The sequence below is a fragment of the Opisthocomus hoazin genome, chromosome 1 (genome assembly GCF_030867145.1).
Source record: "Opisthocomus hoazin isolate bOpiHoa1 chromosome 1, bOpiHoa1.hap1, whole genome shotgun sequence".
Classification (NCBI taxonomy): Eukaryota; Metazoa; Chordata; class Aves; order Opisthocomiformes; family Opisthocomidae; genus Opisthocomus; species Opisthocomus hoazin.
Window position 1 is genome coordinate 140840671 of NC_134414.1, and position 19384 is coordinate 140860054.

Here is a 19384-nt window from a genome sequence, read left to right on the forward strand (position 1 = left end):
TGGCTTATTTTTCACCCTCTCATACAGGCCAATTCCAGAAAGTTCTCCCGGCCTGGTCCAAAGTTATGAAGCTTCAAAGAGAACAAAGTCCTACCAGCTATGCAAGCTGCAAGGCAGAGCCTTAAACCAGCCGGGCTGGGGGAAAGGGGGGGGTGCATTCAGAGCTACAAACTTCTGCCACCTATGCCGGGCTTGCCTCCTCCCTGTGTGGAGGAGAAAGTTTAAAAAAAAAAAAAAAAAAAGTAAAAAAACTCCAAAAAGCTATGCAAACATAATTAAAACGTCAGGAAGTTCTAGGACTTTGCGTCTTCGCCTTCTCGGGGCACTCCCAGAGAGTCAGAAACTCCTAAATTCAACAAATTTCATGCACGAGGGGCCCCAGATTCCTCTCTCGCGCGCACATCTGGAACCAGGCTCCATAGGTGCCTCGCTCATGCGGAGGCACACAAAGAGAGCTTGTCCCCAGGCAAAGCAGCCAACACCCCCCCTTCCCCTTCCCCTTCCCCTTCCCCTCCCCGGCGCCGGAGCCACACGGGAGCGCTCAGCTGCCCCCGCTGGACCGGGAGGGAAGAAACCCCACCAGACCCACCCAGACGCGAACCTCTCCTCTACGGAAGGTAGAAAAACCCCCCAACAAACCCCCCCCCCAGGAGCCACCACCGCCGGCGAACCCCGAAGAGAGCGGGAGGGTCTGTGCGGGGGGAGCAAGACGCCCGGCGCGGCCCCGCAGCCCGGCTCGGCCAACGCCGGCGGACAAAAAAACGCTTCTCCGCTAAGCCGAGAGGAAGGGTCTCACCTCTGGGGAAGCGGCAAGCGCCGGCCCCGGGGCTCGGAGATGGCGGGGCTGGGCTCCGGTGACCCCGCACGGCCGGCAGCCCCGGCCCGCCGCACCGGCAGCAGGAACAGAAGGCGGGGGGGAGCTGCCGAGCCCCGGCGCTTCCTCACCAACTCGCGAAAAAAAAGGCCTCGCCCAGGCAAAGTTGTTTGACCATAAAAGGAAAGAGGCTGCGCGAACAGCTGAGCTCACTCGTTGGGGAATGTGGCGATGAGGTAACGGGGGGAAGGGGGGAGGCGCGCCTCGCCGCCGGGGGACGGGGCTCGGCGGGGCGCAGCGGCAGCCCCGGGCGGGCATCTGGTCTGCGGCCGCCCCGCCTTCGCGGGGCTGGGGCTTGGGGGGTACTTCTCTGCCTGCCAGCCGTCACGGAGAAGAAACGTTTGTTGGTGTTCCCCCCCCCGAAGTCTAGAGCTGCCCCCAGGCCGTGATTTCGCTCCCAGTCGCTGAGCTGGGCTCCGGGGAGATGCTCGGCGGCTCTGGGGAGGGAGGGTCTCTCTCTTTTGCGGGGGGACACACCAGCTGCGGGGCCATCTGACTCGCTCTCGCCCCCCCCCCTCCAGTCTTCCAGAAATTAAAGCAAACGTCAGATGACTCCGCCGCGCAGAAAAGCGACTTGTTCTCCTTGTCGTGGCTGCTAAGCAAACACTGAGCTGCTTTATATCAAACGCTACGCACCGGAGCTGCTTGGCTGGATGGCCTCGTGCCGCACATCGGCTTCATTTTTATCCCGGTGCTGGCTGGGGGTTCAGCCCTGCTATAGACCAGGGACGGTCTGACCCAGCACAACAGAGCATGGAATTTTCAAACCCGTTCTTTTCTTCTCCTTGCTTCTAAGCCTCTCAGGGAGGAGGGATATCAATAGAGACAGAATTCCGCTGCTTTGCCCAATCGTTGTACTTTGTCTTTGGAATTTGGCCTTAATATTGGGATTAATAGCCCTACTGTTGCAAATTCCCTGGAGAATTACTGTATTGGGTAATGCTCAGGAGATCCTGCTCCTAAGCCTTACCTATGAACAGAGTGCGTTTCAGTACTGGCGATTTACTCACAGGTGTGTGAGTAAGCCACAAACCACACCAGTCAGACTCCCAGTGTGCACGACTGCAAAATGTACACGTTGGACACCCATGCAAAGAGGCTCATCAAGGCTTCAGAAGTCCACCGTCAACAAATCTTCAATCTTACGAGCAAGGTTTGTACCAAGAGGTAACATCTTTCATTCAACCAGCTGATACAGCTGGAAAAATTGGGCTGTCTGTGAGGTTTTTCATTTTTACACACCATATGAAAATGCCACCCATAGCAAAGCATAGCACTGAGCATCTCACTCCTTACATAGCTGCAACTGTTGAACTGTTGATCCATAGCTGTGAATTGCTTAGGGATACAGCTCTTGTATGGGTGCTAAATAACCCCAAAGTTACTGCCAACTTTTGTAGGCACAGCATGAGCCCCGTTACCTCCCATGACTACTGCACAAAGTAATTATCTAAGACAAGGAAGGTGTCTCTGTGCTGTGCCTTCTAACACTGTTACTTTTCTAGTGTAGACAGCCTTTTTCCCTCTTGTTCAGGTAAAGGTGTCAGCACAGAGCTACAAAGATTTCATTCTTGATTTGCTAACCAAATTCTGAAACATCACAGCACACCTCTACACAGTCAGCCTCACCTCGGCGTACCGCTGTTTCCTGGGGTAGCCCCGACTCCAGAGAAAACAAAGTCTCAGACTGAGATTAAAAAAGTGCTGAGAGAATATGAAAAAAATCTGCTCTCTCATACTTTCCGGTTGCATCCCCATAAATCCAGATGCTTGCGTGTTCGATTGTCTCACCAACGCGATGTTAAAAGCTCATGAAGGCAGATCGAGCAAAGTGGGAATAAGAAAAAGAAAAGCAGACTCTCTTAGACATTTTGTATTAACTCCTTATTATGGGGAAACAAATACGAAACAGGGAAGTGTTCAGCAGGTTGGACACGTGGAAGCTAGAATTCTCAAATCGGAATACATCAGAATACACAGGGGGGGAAACTCCAATCTGTTTTTGTGCTGGCCATGTAGTGGATTTAAAGTTTGTGCTTTTGTAATCAGAAATGAAGATGAACTAACTTCCCTATGTTAGTTCTGATTGCTCCGGAAAGAAAGCAAGACTCTCTTTATGCTAGCAACCTCCCTTCATGCAATTTTTTGCTTGGAAGAGTAGACATTTTTCTGCTGCAAACAGAAATTAGTGCCTTGAGATGTATGCAGCTGTAGTCGATCTCATTAGCTGAAGCAAATATTAGTCCTGAACAGGCATTTAGCTATCTGGGTACAGAGATGGGTCAGCAGGTACACTCAGCTTGTTGTGCCAGAAGCCATGTGTTTGACATTGTCATTTCTGGAATTAGCAGCAGTCCTCTGCATAAATCACTTTGGCTGTCCTGTGCCGTGAAAAAAGTGATCTGGTATTTTGGGGTATATTGTGGTGTGAATGCTATTCTGCACCACGGGTGAAATGACAGGCCACTACAAAGCAGATGATGGAGGGATTTAGAAGTCAGCAGTTCTAGCAGGGTGCTTCTTTGAGATGAGTGACAGGAAGCAAGCCCTGGTACTGGCCATCAAATCAAATCAGAGCTTACTTAGAGTTCAAGGAATCCACCCCAGAGAGACGAAGTTTTCATAGAGACAGATATAAAGAATCTGTACCGGTAATTCAGACATGTAATGTAATAAGTAAATAAAGAATAATGCAATATAGAAGAGATGTAGCAAATTCATGCACTGCACTGAAGTGAGGACTATGCCAGCAGTGGTTAGGTGCTTATATGCTTATAAGATGAAAATAAAAACAGATGTAAGAGAAGGAAAAAATAAGTCCTTGAATGCAAAAGGAAGGATTATTTGCAAGAACACTAACAGGGAACTAAACTTGTCAGGCAGAAAATCTTACCTAGATTCAAGAGGGCTTGGGTAGCTGCAGATGGAACTTTGCGTTAACAATAGGTTGAAAGTCAGAGGAAAGCAATCTGGATGCTGGACAGGATGCTTTAGTTGCATTGATAATGTAAAATGTCTGCATCTGTATAATTTCCATCCATATCAACAGATCAGTTAGTTCCATTTTATCTCAGTGTGAGTTAATAATTAGTGATATCATGTAGGAGTCCGTGTTTTTTCTAACCAATGAGAAGTTCTGACTCCTATCTGTGTTGCACTGCTGATACATCTTTAATCATATAACTTCTGTTTAGTCTAACCACATTTTATTGATTAATGCTACACTGCTACTCACAAGCTTATCCTGTGCTGTGTTAAATGCTATGTCTGGGCCTACTGGGAGAGTTGGGAATATATAATGGGTGCACTTTGGTCCCCATGCCAACAGGTACAGACGAGGTTGGGCCCACGCTGTCCAGGGCAGAGCTGCCTGCAGCAAACTGTCTGCATCCGTACAGACCACGGGATGTAGTGCACTGTGGTCAGAGCTCTCCTAGGATCTGTTGTGGTCCCACAGCACAGCTCTCTCCCTGCGTCCTCCTCGCTCCCTCCCTCATGCAGGCTGTTCTCCATGTGAAAGGCTACATCTGACATGGGTTGACACATGCCACGGCTGCTGCTCCCACTCTTTGTGGAGGCCATGACGCAAGCAGAGCTGTCTTTCTCCTGACCAAAAAGCAGTGTCAGGCTGGAGTGCCTTAGCCCCGCTGGGGGATGCGTGCCGACAGCTGGTGCCAGACACAGAGCTGCACTGGGAGCCTCTGGTCCTCGTGAGCCAAGCCATCCTCCTGCATAGTCATCCTCCTGCATCTGTGAAACTGGCAGGCAGTCAGGAATGCTATTTGCAAAGGTCATGAATTCTCCTGGAGAAGTCCCTGAACAGCCATCTACCCAGGACAGATAACTAGCGTCTGTCTGCTGCTCCACTTCAAAACTGAGCCTGCTGTGCAAAGCACACTTCAGAAGCGTCCCTCCCCAACACGGGGTCTGCTTAGCAGCTACAGACAGCCTCCGTCATCTCTGAAAAGTGTCACTGCAGCCCTTCAAATCCCACTATGAAGGTATTGCATGGTACACACATATATATGTACGTACTTCAAAAGGCCGTTCTAGCCACACACATACAAGTAGATTACCCTGACTAAAATACTAGAATAGGCCATAAGCTGTAAACAAAAAAAACGCAAACCCTTGCTGTGCCAGGAAACACTTTTCAGTGAGGCAGATCAGCTGTATGTAAGAGGAAGCAAAGTATCTCTATGGTAGGACCTTGGTGATGCCAGCATGTGGCAGGCCACCAGAGTGGCCAGGCAGTCAGGGGAGCAGGGTTCTGGGCTGGTGTCTGTCAAGGGGAGCAGCTCCATTTCCAGCAGGGCTGGCAGGTCTCCCCCAGGCAGAGCCATGGCACGGGCTCCTGGGCAGGAGGAGCAGCTCCCAGATGAGTGACCGCTGCCGTTTCCTTGTCTCCTGCCACCAAGATGTCCTGCTGAGCTGCTGCCTCCATCTGCTTCTCAGTGGGGCAGCAGGCCTGCGGCTCCGTGGCTCCTGCGGCTGGCTCACCGGCGTGCCTCCCCTGCTCACACCGCTCTCCCACACCTCCTGCTCGCCGCTGCTGGGCATGGGGCCTGCGGGACGAGGGAAGAAAGTGGCATGTCCCAGCAGACAGCTCTTCCTCTTGGTGGAGTATGAGCTGTTCTGCGACTCTGGAAACCTGTGAGCCTGGACAAGGCAGTGGGATGCAGCTGGAGCACGGATGGGTGACTGGGGCATGCCCACGTATGCAGCAGAGTATGGATGGCTGCCAGAGCCCATTCTGCTTGGGAAGCAGCCATTTCCACATTCCAAGGTACCCGTGCCATTTCCTCGACCAAACGCCCCACCCCGTGCCGCCAGCAAGACACGCAGTGATGTATTCAGCTGTTCTGTGCAAATACTGCACGCCAGAACTGACTGTCACGGAAACAGATCTGTCATCCTGCTAATTAAACAGTTCCTGTGTGTGGTGCAAGCCTGTTTCCACAGAGTGCCATGCTCCTCTGGTGGAAGCCTCTTTTCTTCATTATGTAGTGTAGTCTCATAAGCGTGGCACAAACAAGCCGTGCTCCTTCCTGCAAACGAGTGTCATCAAATAGATGTAGGTACTCCACAAAGCTGGCTGCACACCTTGCTGCATCCTGGGGGATTCTGGCAAAAAGTCCCAGGAATGACTTGAGTGTGTATATGTGTTGGGGAGAGGGTGTTGTGCTCTTGGCAAAGGGTTCCAGCCCCACATCCTCCCTATGACAAGGCTGAGAGGTGAAAGCAGGTTCTCAACAGCCTTGGTCTCATACTGAACCTCCTCCTGTGTCATATAATAAAAGAAATTTTGTCGTGGCTTACCAGAGAAGCATCTGGTGCAGTTGCTCACTGCTGGAGAGACAGAGATGCCGAGCTACAGTCTCAGTAACGTTAACCTGGGACAGGATCCTAGTCACTCCAGCCCCCATGTGGTTCCTTTCTACCCCAGTGCTGTTGTTTTCTTGCATAAGAAGTGAGACAGCCAAATAAGCAGGGACAGGCACTGGAGACTGCCAATCTCTATTTCGTAGAGTGCCTACAAAGACGTGCCATGCATATGCCAGGGCGTGTTGGACTTGTGAGTACATTAGGAATACATAAGAAGATTGTTCTGATCAGGAAGAATGAAGTCTGGTGTAGTCCACACCTGCATTATCTGTAGGGTGTGGACCCTGAAGCAAACTACCCTCTCTTTTGAGCCTCACAAAACCAAATAATTGGTTAACTCCAGATTGGAGTCCTGGCAAAATGTAGTATGTACACAGTGTAGATGATCAAGCAACCAATGCCCTGGAGCAAAGCAACAAACCAACCAACCAGACAAGATAGGCATATGGTCCAACAGTCTGCTTGCAACAAATATTAGGCCAAATGTTAGCTGCAAACTGCACAGTAAAACACAATTTTAGTACAGTTTTAAGAGATGCAGCCCCTCAAGCCCTTGCTTTCTAAAAGCAGGAGGTGTGGAGCTATATGCAGGTTTCTGCAGTTCCCATGTGGCTACTAGTATGTTTGCTGGTTAATTTACTGCCAGTATGAACAGGAGGGTGACTACAGGACAGACAAAAATCTTTGACCATTTCATGGGATTGTCACGATAATTAGTAGGGCCTTGCAGTGGAGCAACTGTCTGTTCAGTGGCAGCTAGGAGTCTGTGAGAAGTGACAACTTACGGGAGAGAGCTGGTCTTCAAGCAGACAGCAAAATGATCAAGCACTGTATGAATGACCACGGAGAACAGGGTAGTAGCAGTTACAGGCCACCACTGCCAGTGCTTTGTAGCTAGTCTAAGTGATATATGGAGATCTCAGTAGCCACAGCTGTTGTTCAAAATGCAGGAGAGGTCCTCAAAAAGTATTCCATCTCGTATTACCAAGTCATTGCCAATTTGCACACTGGGTTCTCCAGAGGTGTGCTGGAATGACAGAGGCACAGCCTAATTTCTGGATCAGTTGACTACCACCACTTTACACCAATGCAACTGACTTTTCCTCTATTAACTGTGCCATCCCTGCCGGTCGGTAGTAGAACCTTGGGCAAGGGCTCAAGACATTGCATTAAAGATCTCAGCTGTGGATGTGCATTTCTGGAAATGTATTTCCTTCAACCAAGGCATTCTCCAGTTGCCTTGATGAAAGTCAATTATGATGACCACGTCTTCTAGGTACCTGGCAAACCTCCTGACCCTTTGCTCCCATGGATCATGAAAAAAGCTAGTTGGAATCTTTACCCTTATCCAAAACACTTCAGTTTACTGAAACTAAGCCAGCAGAATCTCACCTGGCTGCTAATGAAAACAGGGTGGGTCAGGTTATGAGAAAGCCCTATCAAACCATTTTCTGCAGAGTGACTGATGGTTTCAGAGACAGCGTTAGACTTGCTGCTGCCCACAGAAGTAAACTGGATATTTACACAGCTATTTCTCTATATCAGTGTTGCTTTTGATGGGCCTCCCACCAACAGCTTTCGTCCCAACACCTTCGCAACAGTGTTCAACATCACAGAAAGAATTTCTGGGTCCTACCAGCAATAATCCTTTAGCTTCCTGCTTGTTTGGCTTTTACAGCCATGGTGTCCAAACTGCGTCATGCTAAAGTGGTCATCGAGCCTCTATATTAAGAATATAAAAAAAAAAAAGAGATTTGATAACAAAGAAAGGATAAGTTTGTACTGAAAACACATATTTGAAGTAAAACAGAAAAGACTGTGCATTTGTGGAAGGGTGTGGTAAATTTAAATCAGTTTAAGAGCCACGTATTATATCCAAACAATGTACAGGCAGGCAGTGCATAATGACATAACCGCAGCATCCTCAGATGCAACACCCTGAAAGGGAAGGAGCCTTCTTAATCAGTTCCAGACATCCACTTGCTTTGGGACACACCGAACAGCCTGCATTTCTCCAATGCAGTAAAACGGCTCCCATTTTTTCCTGATCCAAGAAGGAGGAAATCTGCAGAGAGGTCCAAATTTGAACGCACATACGGGATACTGTCTGTATCCATTCCCTCCTAAGTTTCAAAACGGGGATTCCACAGGGGCTAGACCACATACTGCAAATGACTCTTCTTGAAGAATGGGACAGACAATGGTAGAGGGTACGGGTCAGTACTGAGAGGAAAGCTTTGAAGAATATCACAAAATCACAGAATGGTAGGGGTTGGAAGGGACCTCTGTGGGTCATCTAGTCCAACTCTCCTGCCGAAGCAGGGTCACCTACAGTAGGTTATAGAGGACCTTGTCGATGAAGGTCTGGTCTGGTTGATGCTGTTCTTTGCCTCTGTCTCCGCTGACAATATCACTGCAGACAGGTATCAGCCCTTGAGTGCCAAAAGCAACTTAACGAATTAGCTTGCAGTTAAGATTAGAGGGGCACTGAATTGTAGACTCTTTTTGACTCTTCCATATTCTGTCTCCTGGCTTGGTTTTGAGGCTGGAATGACTCTCTCATTAGACGCAGAATTCATTTTGTCTTACAGCTTACACTGAAGAGAAGCCTACAGTATGCTGCATCTTATCTGCTTTGCTCTCTTACCAGACTATACCAGAGTCCTGCAGTCTCCATTTGTGTTTGCTTGACTGGAAAATTGTTCTCTGAATCCCTGCACCTCCAAGCAAGGAATGGAATCTCAAGTTACACAGTTGGTGCCTTGTGCCTGAAGAATTCCACTCTCCTAAACACAGCAATTGTTTACCTGATTGGAGGGAACACGAGACCAGAACTCTTCTCATCTACAACTGTTTCAACTCTTTCTTCCAGCTGACAGTAAACAGAGGAAGAAGTACTAAATATGAAAGTATTATAAATGTTCACTTATCTACTGTAGATTAAAACCAACTTTGGGGAGACAGAAAGGAACAGCAGCCTTCTGTGAGAGCAGAGGAAAGCTAAGATCCTCCAAAATGCAGAAGACATGCTCTTGCATTAGCTGCACCTTATGTTTCAGGACCTTACTATGCAAGAATGAGCCTACTACACATAAGAGTGTGAACAGTGGGGAACTTTTTGAAACATGGTGATGGCTGATCATAGCATTATACGGTGAAAAAAACCCATATATTGAATCACTGTATGTCTTGATTCCATTTAAAATTGCTTCTCTATCAAAAACATGGACAGAACAGGGTTGGCTGAAGATTAAAGGTGCTGAGCAAGAACAAGCCACTGCCCATCACGTTGGACAGGGCTTTAAGCAACCTGATCTAGCGAAAGACGTCCCTGCCCACAGCAGGACGGTGTCAGCCCAGGGATCTTTAACGGTCCCTTCTAACCCAAACAATTTTACGAAGAAGTACTTGCAGGCGTTAAAAACACTAGGGATTCACGGCAGGGATACCCAATCGCAGTTGCTGGCCAGTCACAGACTCAACCAGATTTAAGGAAAAACTGCATGACTGTCTGCCAGCACAGCAGTCTTAGAGAAAACCCTCCTCAGCACCGGCCAGCAGGCATTCTCACTCGATGGCTGCTTTGTTCCAAGGCAGTAGCACCCCTTCAGGCCTGTGGGAAGTGACAGGGTTACCGGTTGCTGGATCAGTCGCTGCCCAGACTGGTAACTGGTGGCTATGGTCTTTCCTGTAGATGAACTTCAGGGCCTTTGCCTTAGCCCAGTACGGAGACATACGCCTCCATGCGCTGCACGGCGCCACAACAAACACGACTATTCCAGGAGCCTCTAGTGGCCATCTCTTGAATTGCATTGCCGCCACAAGAACCACGAAGTCCGGGGATGTCTGTCAAGGATCAGCGATGATCACAGTGGATTTGAGGACAAGATGCTCTCCTTTCCTGGCCTGCTTCTGGTAGGGGATGCCTCCTGGCTAGAAGGACCAGAGGGTATCATCAGCATGTCAAGGTTTGCAAGGTGGTGGGGAGAAAAGGTAGCGAGGCAGCCTCTTCTGAGATCCTGTTCCTCAAATTTCATTAGAGAACACAGAAAGAAGCAAGGCCAAAAGCTGCTTATTAAAGAGGTTGTCAGCAGGCGAAAACATTTAACTTCACAAGACTTGGAAACACAGATGGGAATGGAAAGGTCACCTCCAAAGAAGCACAGAGACAAGCATTCTGGCTCCCACCATATTCCATATGGAGTGCAGCATAGGAGAGCAGGTAGATGTATTCGGCTCCTCCAGAAACCGCAGCAGGCCTGACTTGATTCCAAAAATAGTCTGAGTCAATGTTGATTTGCCAGAGCCTACTCACAGCAGCTGTGTGCTCTATGTTATACAGCAGAGGGTACTTTCTGGAGATTTTATAAATAAGAGGGCCATTCTGTCAGTGCATGAGTGAACCATTTAGGTCAATATTTTGCTTCTGGATACATTATTCCAGACATAAGAATGCGGCAGCGAGGACAGAACCAGTAGCTTTTTAAATAAGTATTCAGACTTTATTTTTAAGCTTTTGGGTATTTTTATACGTTTTTGTTAAGATTTGTGTAACTCCAAAACCATAATGCAGAAAAAACCTCCTTATTTTTAAACGAGTTAGTATCTACAGTTTCTGTAAGCTTCTAGTCCCCCGTCTCCAACATATCAATGGGAGAGAGTGAGGAGATGACAACTGATATTTTGTAAGGCTAAAAATATTGTGCCTTTTTACATAACACTGGGAATTTAAAAAGTACATTAACTGCTTGCAGATTATTTTTAAAAATGCAGTTTGAGCAACATCACTAGTATAGATTCAGCTGACATTTAGGAGAAGTAGCTGCTGTATGTTTCACTGTTTGGAAACCAGACATTCAGTAGAGAATGAAGTGAATGTTTTAAAAAAGGCAAAATAAGACTCAGACTGCATCAAAGATGCCTGCACCCTAATACACACCTCACATTTATGCCATGGGTGGTACCTGTTTTCCCAGTGCATACCACATAACCCTTTTTGACCCTTCAAAGCAACCTCCTCAGACCTCCCCTCTTGCCACTACCTACGTGATGGTGAGGAACTCGCTCACCTTCCCACTTCGGGTTCCACTGGAAAAGCCCCAGGCCATGGTACAAGAAACCAGAATTTCAGAGCATGGCTCAGTCTACCTCCAGCCTCATTCCATGTGAGCAGGCATTTAGCTGGCTCAGACACAAGGTAAGGACATACGAGGATGCAGCATAGTCATGAAAGACACTCACCAGAATGGTGTTGCTGAGTGGGTGAAGTTTGTGACAGATGAAACAGGCTAGACTTGCTAATTCTTTGATACTGAGCTGCAATTCCAGAGAGCGAGGGTTCAAATGGAAGGTGATGCCCGATCACATGCAGTAGGTCAGTGTGCTCCCAAGGCATCAGTGAAATGCTCACAGAGCAAACTGCACCACCGCGGCTCCAGACGGTAAATTCCTTTTCTGCGTCTTATGTAAAGTCTAGAAATGGGAACTGTATTAGAGATGAGATCTTATTTAATGTAGATAGGACAGAATATGACACTTCTGCATGATGCTGGATAAAAATCAAACATGGGTGAAGATGCTGAGAGAATATTACACCTGCTAAAAATCTGCAAAATAGCAATGTTGTTCCGAAAAACTGTGAAGCTACAAATCCTTAAGAAAAACCAACGGAAGGCAAACATCGAGACAAGGTGAGAAAAGAATGGCAAACACCGAGCATTGAACATTTATGTAAGTGTGTACCAATACACCAAACCTATGTGTTTTAAAGAAAGGTGAATATATTTTAAGAGAATACCGCCAAATAAGCGAGATCACCCAACTGGGATCTTGCAGCAAAGCAGGTATGGGAGTACTGTCTGTTGTTAGATTACAGCAAGCCTCCTGCTCGCCTGCTCTTCATGTGCTGGGATGACATACCTCTCCACTGTAGAAGTTCTTAAAATTTGTTTCAAAAATATATATTAAAAAAAAATCAACCTGTGTTGAAATGAATGTGTTTTTAAGGTATCTGGCTAACATCAAAGTATATCATACCTTTGAGGGTTGGACTAGATGACCCACAGAGGTCCCTTCCAACCCCTACCATTCTGTGATTCTGTGATTCTGTGATACCTCTGAGTAAGATTGTCCTTAATTTGGGACACTCCATCAGCGTTCAGTTTCTAACAGATGATGCCAGAGTATCCAAAGCGCGTGTCTCTACCTCGGCAGCATAGGCCAATTTGAGAACTCATCACGCAGGAGAAGTGGAAAAATCTTTCGTTGCTCACCATTAGCTCTCTTCAGCAATATGGGACAAAATACCCAGGAGGATATTTTGGTAAATACACTGTCGAGGGGGTGGATTGCTTAGTTCTGTCTCAGCACTGAACTAGTAGGCTCTCATAAAGTTTTTTACAACCTCTGGCTGCAGGCAGAACAAGATCACGTTTGCTCAGATGTGAGTGTAGGTAAGCATGAGCTTACATCACAACACGAAACGCAAACACATCCTGCGTCTTTACCTCCACCTATTGTCCCTTCTAATATTCAGTTGATTCACACAGCCTGAAATATTTTCGCAGCTTGAAAGGACCCAGCCTTCCACTTATGTCAGATAAGTTACACCGCTTTGAGGATATGAACTACATTGGCATTGCTTTTTTCATTCTTTGAACCTCATAAAAAGCCTTTCTGTTTGTCTCCTGCACCGAAGGAGCTCTGAACAAGAACTGTATGAGTCATTTTGCTATCTCATTTCCTTTTCAGTCCACATGAAAATCCTATCAGTAGCTAATACAGCTAGATGTAGCATTAACTCTTGTGGCATCTACTCCATTACTTCCATGAAGCAATTACAGAGATCTCTGCCAGAAGCAGCATTTACCGGGGAATCCACACTGCCAGTGGCAGGAGGCCAGCAGTGAAGCATATTGGAGCAACAGTCCCCAGAGGATGATGCCTGCCTCTATAGATCCGATACAGATACTATTTTTGTAAGCATCGCCTACTCATGAACTTCATAGGCCTCTGTGTATTTTCCACAGCTGAAGACACATCTTGCAAGAAGTGTGTAGGAAGTTTCTCCATGTCTTTCCATGACAGTAATTGGTCAGACTACAGGATTTTAAATAATGACTTTAAAAAGGATCAGAGCAGAAGGTGAACAATCATTTTTCAGAGCCTTTTCATGGAGGTTGCCAATGAGACCTCTGAGGACAGGAACTAATCTTAGGATTAATGATAGAAGGAAGACATTTTAAATTATTTGGGGGTTAGCAATGTTTACCTGAAAGTGGAACATTAGGGGTCAAGATTTATATTGGTAATTTTTTTCATTTTAATTGGTTTAAATGGCAGCTAAGGGAGACAACGGGAGCACATTACCTACTGAGATATAATCTGCATCCCTGATAATTAATTGATGAAAAGAATAAATTTACTAAGCAGGTACAGCAGTGACAATAGCTCTTGTGTTTTATAAGCAGTGTTTCTTTGGAAGAAGCTGTTCCAGTATTTATATTTTATAAGATATTTATATAGACCTGTAGGGAACACCTGGAAAAATAGGTTTAATAGATCCATCAACAACTTATAGAAAAGATAAACGATGTTGAAAAGGCATCTCTTAAAAAGCAAACAGTTAACAACTTACAGCCTAAGCCTGTCTTCAGGGTTATGATGGAGGTGCCTCAACGTGGACTTGGAACAAGTGGTTAAAGATCAGAGCTTGTTCTGAAACTGCTTTGCTGTGTGCTGTTACCAGCCCCACTACCAGGCATGAGGTCGCTACCTTTAGCTTTGCTGGAAGTAAGTTTTCCTCCTTCCCCCGCTCAGACCTAGAGTGACCACTTGGCCTGTGTGCAGGGGGTGGGGGGAAGGGACCCCTGGAGGTATGGATCCTTGTCTGTTCCCAACTCAGCATGGCATTCAACTGCAAACCCAGGTAGGACTCACCTAGGAGCATATGCTTGATGAGGTGATTACAGCATCTCAGGTCAATTGCTCTGTTGCAATCATGACACAGCGGCAGCAGCTGGGGAGGAAAAAGGTCCAGGGAAATATATGTTGCCCTTCCACCAGCAGCATCCTTCACTCAGTTTGGGCAGCCCCGAAGCTCTGCTCTGCCAACAGAAGCTCCTAATGGCAGTGCCCTACAGCCCATGACAGCTTGAACACAGCCACACTCTTCCTTCTCTCTTGCCCAGCATACCTCTCACAAGAGGGTCTGTGGAGGGGGAGGTCTACAGCTCCACAATAAACAGAGGTGCCCATAATTTCACCCATCATACACATAATCTAGAAGGCTCCAAGTGGCTGTCTCCTATTGCTCCCTCCTCCTCAGATACCCAGCTACGTAAAGGATCTATCCATGTTTCTCTCTCTCGATACTTAAACGTCTCCATTTCCTAACCCTGTATGAAAACTTGCATTTACGCAGATCTTTCAGACCAGCATTTAAATCAGCACTATACAAAATGTGTTTTGTACACAATTTCCTACGTGAAATCATAGCCTGTTTAAGAAAGTACCCGCAATGCTTAAGAGAAAATATTCAGACCCTGTCAGAAAGTGTATTTCAAAGAAAACAAAACAATCTGTTCTGTCATTTACCTCCCATTTTTTGCAAGCAGCAGTGTGAATACTGTTGCTCAGGAAGAGCAAGGACAGAAAATGCGGGGGGGGGGGGGGGGGGAGTTAGATTTGTGCTCTGTTTCAGTCCCTTGTTCAAAGATTCAGTCCTGTCACTTTCCTCCTACGTGATAATTCTCATGAAATCATACTCTCATGAGATTGTGTATTTCTTTGGGATGTAAAACAGCTACTGTTTTCTTATGTTACTGTACGATAAATGTTGTATTTTAACCGAGTTTAGGAAGTAGAAGATAGGTATTGGCTTATTAAAAACTAGAAGCTGTTCACTGACGATGAGCTCCCTGTTGCATGGAAACTACTGTGTGGAAGAGCCAAGCAGCTGTGTCAAAACCGACAGCTGATGGTCTGACAATGTCTTCCCAACTTCTAATGAGAATGAAATTTACTTTAAATACGTAGATTTATGTACACAACGTCCATCATGAATAAATGCATGAGCAAGAACCAAAAGACGGTGAAGTCTACTCTTCGATTAAATTGACTGTGTTAAAAATGGCAGACAAAGCATGGCTGCAGGTGCCAAGACAGGTAGTGCCTCCAGCAGCTAAGTGATATTGATTCCACATAAAAAAAGGAGTGAGCCTGTGGCATCAGGACATGTAAGAGCCATGAGACAGGCCAATAGTTCTGTGCAGTGAATGAACAGACACTTGGGTGTGATCCCCCACCTTTCCAGTGCTCTTTCTCTGCGGTGCGTGCCTGATGCTCGCCTTGCAGCAGCACGGGCCCTTGCCAGATCCCTGCGTGAACTGCCACCTCACTGCAGCAGCAGAAGACAAACCCATCAAGAACTGGAAAGCTGGTTTTTCAGGCAGGGTAAGCGCTAGGACTTGCTCACCTGCCTGTGGAATCGCACCCTGAGGCAGAAATCAGACGGATGAAGGCAATACTGTAGCTTAATGAGAGCCACAGGTGGGATTGCTAGGACCTGGGGTATGGCTTTGAGCTCGAGACAAAGTGAGATACGAGCTAAAGCATCACGCAGGGGAAGGAATGTAAGAAGAGTCAATGTGACTTACCTGAAATCTTCCCTGGAAAGGAAACCAGAGCAGGGATCACTCACAGCACAGAAAGGAGGTTCACAGAGGAACATTTTTAGATTGGGTGGGTGGGTGAGGGGGAGAAGGGGATTAAGATGAAACCAGAATCTCTCTGAACAGAGGAAAAGAAATTGCCTGCAGCTGTGCCAGCAATACATCTTCTGAGGCTAGGATGAGATGCAAATGCTGCTTGGTGGGGTTTGCAGTGAAACTCCTGAGGACAGCTGTCCCCATCAATCTGTCTACGCGAGACCATGGAGGACAACGGTTGGCTGGGCAGCCACTAACTTACACAACACTTCTCTGAGACAAGCCTTGTGTCTTAATATACCGCTCTTCCCATTCCAGTTTGCTTTTGTTTCCCTTTCCTTGCATTTAGACCTGGAAGCCAACGCAGATCCGCTCTTCAGAGATGCTGAAACACCTCCGTTAACACGAAGTTCCACCAGCTCTATGGTTTCCCAGCATTTTTACAGCTTAGGTTTCAAGAGTGCAGACACATCAGGAAAAAATACCTTTAGTGAGTCATTCAAAAAGACTAGATGAAAACTGATAGGTTTGGAAATATGTGGGGGAGGGGGAAGGAGGAGTAAAATAGGGAAAGAATTCTAGCTGTGGAGAAACTTCATCCTCAGCAGAGATTTGATGTGCTGTATCCAGCAACAAGCATGATAACACCAGACTGTCACTGGCCTGAGGCACCCAGACAGGAGGAGACTATGATCTCTTCCACTTCAGCAGTGTCATGTTCACCATACTCAGTAAATCTTCAGTACCATGAAGGAGGGAAAAGCTGTAACGCGGCTTACATTCTTTTTTTTCTTCCCACAGCCTCCCTATGTACGTTTTAGTTTACAAACTGACTTTATATGGGTAGGCTTCCTGCTTATTGTTTCAGAGGCTCAGGCAAAATGATCTCTGTGAAGACCTATTTTTTTTTACTATTTTATTTTTTTCTTCCTTAGGCTGACCATAAGTCATGCATGGGAAAACAAACAAACTCACCAATTCCCCATTACTGCTGTTAATCAGGGCTGTCTCGGCCACACAGACAAAAACTGAATTTTCCAGCCCCAAGGATGAGAACAAAATGGCTCATCTGGGACGAGCAAAATTCATTTCGCTGTTACTGGAGACTGGTGGCAGGAAGCTGGCGAGACCAGCGAGGCTTTTGGGGTGAAGGCAGCGCAGAGGGACGGGGAGAAACCACGAGCACTTCAGAGAGCGACGGTGGAAGGAGCGGGCTGGGGAGAGCCCCCGGTGCGGGGGAGCGGGCCAAGGGGACGCTGTCTGTTGCTGTCAGGTGAGGAAGAACCGGGGCTGTGAAGGTCGCAGCCCCTCACAGCGTCTCCTCCCGCCGCAGAGACCCCTCCTCACGGCCACGCCGGCGGGGAGGGCGCGGGAAGGCCTCGGCGATCAGCCACTGGGCTCAGCCTCCTTCCTCCACCCTTCTGCGGGGACGGCGGGGAGCGGGCGGCGCCGCACACCTCCGCCGCGCCGCCGGGCCGGAGCACCCCCGGGGCTTCCGGAAGGGGCAGACCGGACAGGGAACCGCCGTCCTCCCGCGCCAGCCGCCGCCAGGGCCGCAGCCGCCCCTCGGCGGCTCCCGCAGGGCTGCGGCGGGGCCGCTCCCCGGGGGGGCGGGCCGCCCGCCCCGGCTCCGCCGGCAGCGGGGGAGCGCTCCAGGCCCGGCCCGGGGGAGGCGGCCGCTGGGGGGCTGCCTGTAATTGAGTCAGGCCGGCAAGTGTAGTTACCGGGAAACCGCGCCAGCCGCCGCCCGCCCCACCGCCATCCCCAGCGCCCCGCGCTTCTTCTTCCGGGGACGCTCCCGCTCCCGCCTCTCCCGGTCCCCACCTGCTCGCCCAACGCCCCCCCCCCCCCGGCCTGCGGCGCCGCCCGCCGCTCACCTGTGCCGGCCCCTGCCCTGCTCCGCTCCCGCGGCGGGCGGAAGGGAAGGAGGGAGAGGCCCCGCGCCCGCCCCGGCCCCGGCCCGCCGCACCTGTCTGCCCGCCGGGCGGGCCCTCGCCTCCGCCCCGCCGCCGGCCCGTCCCGCGCTCCCCGCGGGCGGACGGCGCGGCCCGGCCCGGCCCGGCCCGGCTCTGCCTCCCCGGGCCGCGGAGGCCGGCAGCCAATCGGAGCGGCGCTGCCGGGCCGGAGCTGTTTACCCAATCCGAGCCCGCCCCGCCGCCGGGGAGCCGCCGCGGGCGGGGGGGGTGGGAGGGGGGCACGGCGGCGGCAGGGACGCGGCCGCGGCGAGGTACCCGCAAGGGGGGCGGCACAAAGCGCGAAGGCGCGGCGGGGGCAGATGACGGCCCGGCCCGCGGGCTCCCCTCCCGCCTGCCTCGCCCCGGCGGGGGCATCCGGCGCCCGTACCTGACCATGACCCCGCGCCGGTCCCGGTTGGGCCACCCCGGCGTTTGCCGCTGAAGGGACCGGCTCCCCTTCCGACCTCCCCCGCTCCCTCCTTCCTCCGCCTCCTCGCTTGCCGGGGCTGCCGCCTCCCCACCCGGAGCCCCGCCGGAGTGATGGGCTGCATCGGATCCCGCACTGTGGGTAAGGCGTCGGCGGGGACGGCGCTGGGCGATGCTCGGGCGGTCGCGGCCCCCGCCAGGGTGACGGCACGGCGGGCGGCGGGTCGCCCCTCGCAGCCCCCCCCGCCCCTCCCGGCTGCCCGGGGCCTGTCCAGCGCCATTAGCTGCGCGCCGCCGTTCCCCACCTCCCCCTGCCCCGGTCCCCCGTGGCGCGGGGGTGCCGCCGAGCCCCGGCCCCGGTGGTGGCAGCAGGGACGGAGGGGGGGAGCGGGGCATGCCCGGGGCTGCGGGGGGGGACGTCTGCCCGTGTCACCCGTGGCGGAAGGTCGCGGCACATGCGGGTCGGTGCGGTGGTCATGGGAGGGTGGGGGTGCGGGGTGTGCCTCCCGGAGCGGGATCAGGCGGCCGGCGGCCCCCTCCTTCGCTCGGCAGCGGTTTATTGTCATCCGAGGATACATAACGCTGCGCGGTCTGCACGTCGTCTGCTCTGCCCCTTCCCCCTGCGGAGACTTCCATGGAGAACGGCAAACAAAACCGAATCCCTTCCCTCTCGCAGAGCCGTTGCGAGGGGGCACGGTGGGAGGAATCGCACCTTCGCACTGGGCCACTCGCATTTCGCGGCGGAGGGTCCTGAGCCTTTGGGCTGTGTAACCTGGCTCTCCCCTCCCACACACATGCAGATGCTGAAAGATCGCTTGATCCCTAAGCGCGGGTCTCTACAGGTAAAAACAGCATCCCGTGGCACACTTTCCTCCCTGCAGGAAGGCGTTTTTCTGGGCGAGCCACATGTACGGACATCAGTAACACGGGGACGTGTCATTCGAGCCACCAAAACAATCTCCGAGAGAAAAACGCAGCTCGTTTGGTAGTACGCGTCTCATCAAGCCCTTCCACAGAGCACACAGGCACTGTGACAT

At 50.1% G+C, this 19384-nt stretch overlaps 2 protein-coding genes across 9 annotated transcripts in view; one reads left to right on the forward strand and one right to left on the reverse strand.

The window, feature by feature from the left end:
• The window catches only part of ZYX (zyxin), a 29119-nt gene extending 10740 nt beyond the window's left edge, over positions 1-18379 (reverse strand). For 2 of the 7 annotated variants that reach the window (XM_075438794.1, XM_075438751.1), the window contains exon 1: positions 797-972. The gene's annotated coding sequence lies outside the window, so the exon portion shown is untranslated. The other 5 variants (XM_075438774.1, XM_075438781.1, XM_075438757.1 and 2 more) reach the window with 5 other exon arrangements.
• The window catches only part of FAM131B (family with sequence similarity 131 member B), a 42885-nt gene continuing 41643 nt past the window's right edge, over positions 18143-19384 (forward strand). For both annotated transcript variants that reach the window (XM_075438827.1, XM_075438817.1), the window contains exon 1: positions 18143-18489. In XM_075438827.1, the coding sequence (XP_075294942.1) occupies positions 18462-18489 (28 nt within the window). In that variant the 5' untranslated portion in view covers positions 18143-18461. The remainder of the gene's footprint in view (positions 18490-19384) is intronic.